At 52.3% G+C, this 3,472-nt stretch overlaps 1 protein-coding gene across 1 annotated transcript; it reads right to left on the bottom strand.

Moving 5' to 3' along the window:
• Window positions 1–375: 375 nt before the first annotated feature.
• LOC124673612 (xyloglucan O-acetyltransferase 2-like) lies at window positions 376–2,206 on the bottom strand. The gene is made up of 2 exons (XM_047209663.1): window positions 1,933–2,206; window positions 376–1,580 (listed from the first exon to the last, which is right to left on the bottom strand). The coding sequence occupies exons 1-2, from the start codon at window positions 2,204–2,206 to the stop codon at window positions 502–504; spliced, it is 1,353 nt and encodes a 450-aa protein (XP_047065619.1). The 3' UTR covers window positions 376–501.
• Between the last annotated feature and the right edge of the window lie 1,266 nt (window positions 2,207–3,472).

Below are 3,472 nucleotides of genomic sequence, written 5' to 3'. Positions count from 1 at the left end.
GTACAAATCAATAACGGAGTAAGCTTTTAGTGGTATTTTTCTGCAGCCCAATCTTTTGGTGGTACTTTTCTAAAGTCGGGATCTTTTAATGGTACAAAACTAATTTTCCCTTAGATAATCTAGTTGTTTTCATTTAAACTTGTAAAATATAATCAAATTTAAATAAAAATCTTTATTTTCGCTTACTTTTATTTATTTGAGGTCTCCTTTGGGGAACGGAGACACAACTGGCCATTGACATCCCCAAACGCGGCACGAAGAGGTCACCCCAAAGATTCGATCCGGCGCCGTTTGGGAAGATGAGATGCTCTGATACACAAAACGGAACCATCGATCATCCCTCATCCATACAACTGCCCCGATTATTGGCAACCTATCTCCTCCTAACCATCTGATCGACGAGAAAAATAATCGTCAATGCACAGACTCTTGGCCAAAATTCTCGGTTCTTAGATCAGAAACACAGCTGTATCATTGAACCCGTGATCTGAGATGTGTCGATCATGGTGGTGACCCTGAGATGGTCTGCAGCAGGATCTGGTTGAAGGTGTCGATCGGGCCGGGCATGCACCAGTGCACGCAGTCGTTCTGCACCCGGGCGTCCATGCCGCCGGCGAACGGGTCGTTGCGCATGTACGGCCCGGGGTGGCCGTCCGGCCGCAGGTTCGCCAGCTTCGTCACGTCCAGCGCCGCGAACCGCAGAGCGCCGTCGCTGGACGCGGCCGCGGCCACCGCCTCCACGACGGTCTTTCTCATCTCCATCTCCGTGTAGCCCAGCTCCTTCTCGCCGTCCTTGTACGGCTCTTTCTTGGGGCAGGCGCCGGCCTTGTCCCAGTCCCCCTCGAAGTGCGCCGGCGAGAACGTGGTAAACGCGACCACCTTCCTCTCCTCGCCGTGCCGCCGGGCCACCTCGGCGAGCGTCCGGTGCACGATCTCCTTGAACACGCCGAAGAAGGCGGTCTCGGTGCGGTTCAGGTCCGCGCAGTCGTGGCAGCCCACGACCTCGCCGCCGTCGTGGTAAATGCCGGGGATCAGGAACCAGTGGCCCACGGACAGGACGACCGCGTCGAGCGCCCCCAGCTGCGACATCCACCGCTCGTCGAACGCGTCGAGGAAGACGTTGTTGTGGCGCACGCCGGCGAGCTCCGCCTTCTCGGCGACCTTCACGAGGAGCGGCGACCAGAAGATGGACACGGTGGCGTTGTGGTCGCGGAAGACCCACCGCCGGAACTTGTTCTCCTCGCCGTCCCGGTACACGAGGTCGGGGCGGGAGCGGGAGGCCAGGAGGCAGAGCAGCGACTCGCCCTGGTTGCGCGCCAGGGAGTCGCCCACGAAGGCCAGGTGCCTGTTGCGGAGCCACCGCAGGAACGCGTCCGGGGAGAAGGCCGGGAGGTCGCACCCCCGCGGCCGCCACCGCCAGTGGAGGTACCCGGTGTCCGGCCGGCCGTGCGCCATGCAGTTCTGGCCGTCCTTGATGGTGCCGCAGCTCGTCCCGTTGTAGAGCGGCGCGCGCGCGTCCGGCACCCACTCGCCGTCGGAGTAGTCGCACGGCGGCGACGCGGTTGCCGACACTTCTCCGGCTGATCGGGGCGAAAAAAGAACAATGCAAGATTTAGTTTCTTGCCTAAACAATCTACCAGGAATTGCTGAAGAGACACCATAAACCACATGCCAAATACAGTATGAGGGATGGTTCATCATGGTCACTATTTATTGAGGCATTGAGCTGATGAGCGCTTTATGCTTTGCTTGGCGGAAAATACTTGGAAAAAATGGCAAGAAAAGTAGAAATTACGACTCAACCAAAATGGAATCCGCTCATGGCAAAACTCAATCGGCTAGCTAAATCGCCCAGGGAGAAATTCCTCCACCACATTGCAGCACTAGCTACGCGGAATCAATGGGAATACTGGGATTGCCGTAACATCGTACCTTGCGTCTCCCCCAATACTCCTTCGCGCCCTTGGTCGGGAGGCGGTGGAGGAGGCAGCTGCTCATGCGCATTCGCCGGCGCATGCCCAGGCTGGGACGGGACGACGGTCGCCGCCGCCTCTCGGACGAGGGCCGCCGGCTTGGGTTCGGCCAACGGGCTGAAGAGCAGGAAATGGAGGAGCGCGAGAGGGACGAGCGCGTAGAGGGCGTAGGTGACGAATTGCTTCTTGGGGAGCGAGAAGTGGGTGGTCTGGAGGTGGTGGGTGGTGACCATGGCTCAGGAAGAGGAAACCATGGCAATGGCACGGAGGAGGAGGAGGACCGGGGCAGGGGTCAAGAAGGGGATCGAGGAAGACAAGCGAGATGCAGGCGACGGGAATGTTTTCTTTTTCTCCTTTTATTTCCTTTTTCTTTACCGAAAGACGAGGGTACGCGTATTTTTAAATTGGCCACTCTCACTCACTCGACTTTCTTAAATTGTTTCTTAAACTGGTTCTAGTTGGATCCAACAGATGGCACGCTCGCCGTGTTTTGCTGCGGGCTATGCTCCCACGAGACCAGCCCGGCGTGCAGGGTTTCTGCCGGCCGCCGACGTTGAGGCCACACATTGCCACGTTACATGTTAGACATGGTACACATTTTTAGTCAAGTGTTTCATTATTTGTCTCATTTGTGATGTGGTTTCCTTTGATACAAAAGTTGTCAAGTGCCACAAATGTGACAAACAATGCTCCGTAGTACACATCAACCAAACATGCCATGTATTCACCTCGGAGAAAACACACTAACACCCACCATAATACACACACACCATTCCACATCCCAATACCACAATATGCAACATTTAAGTGACAATTCACCTAGTCTAGGCTATAACATCATGATTTGTCGATAAAATGACTCTTACATTCTAGATTTTAACAACGTTCACTAGTCAGCTATGGAATTCTCTCTACCAGATTTTTCTTTCCATGTACAAAAAAATAAATGGAAAAGTCGCCTAAGTGGAAACATGATTAGTATGTGGTTCTAATACACGCTAAATTATATTATCTAAAAAGAAATCAGGCAAGGTGCTCAAGAGACTAACTGCACATTCAACACTATCTCTCAAAGTAAACTATTAAGCAAGCTCAGAGAACATAACTTCAATAGACGAATCATTTTGCATTGCTAAACCATGTCACCATGCATCCTTCGTTGCTGCATCTCGGAAGTTATCCATGTCAGTCTATGATACCAATCCTCACACAATAATGCCATGGTTCTCGTCATGTGGAGTATCTTTTCCAGTGTGTATTTTTTTTTCATCAAAACCCACGAAGTGGTTCCATCATTTACAAAGTATAATTTAGTGAATAAATAAATTAGTTGTTGATGGTAACCACCCCATTTCGCTCATAGTTTCCAAGAACCGCAACTAGCGTGTAAAGCCGTACGAACTTGAACGTCACATGGAGAAGTGCCACACATGACTCAATACAAAAGAAAAGTTGCTACACCCGAGGTTGTCGTGACATAATGCATCAACCACCAATCC

This window comes from Lolium rigidum, chromosome 1, assembly GCF_022539505.1.
Source record: "Lolium rigidum isolate FL_2022 chromosome 1, APGP_CSIRO_Lrig_0.1, whole genome shotgun sequence".
Lineage (NCBI taxonomy): Eukaryota > Viridiplantae > Streptophyta > Magnoliopsida > Poales > Poaceae > Lolium > Lolium rigidum.
This window is presented reverse-complemented; position numbering and strand designations above follow the sequence as displayed.

Coding starts and splice junctions, on each gene's coding strand:
- LOC124673612 (XM_047209663.1), bottom strand. CDS start 2,206: ATGGTCACCACCCACCACCTCCAGACCACCCACTTCTCGCTCCCCAAG. Junction 1,581..1,932: donor AGTATTGGGGGAGACGCAAG/GTACGATGTTAC, acceptor CGCCCCGATCAG/CCGGAGAAGTGTCGGCAACC.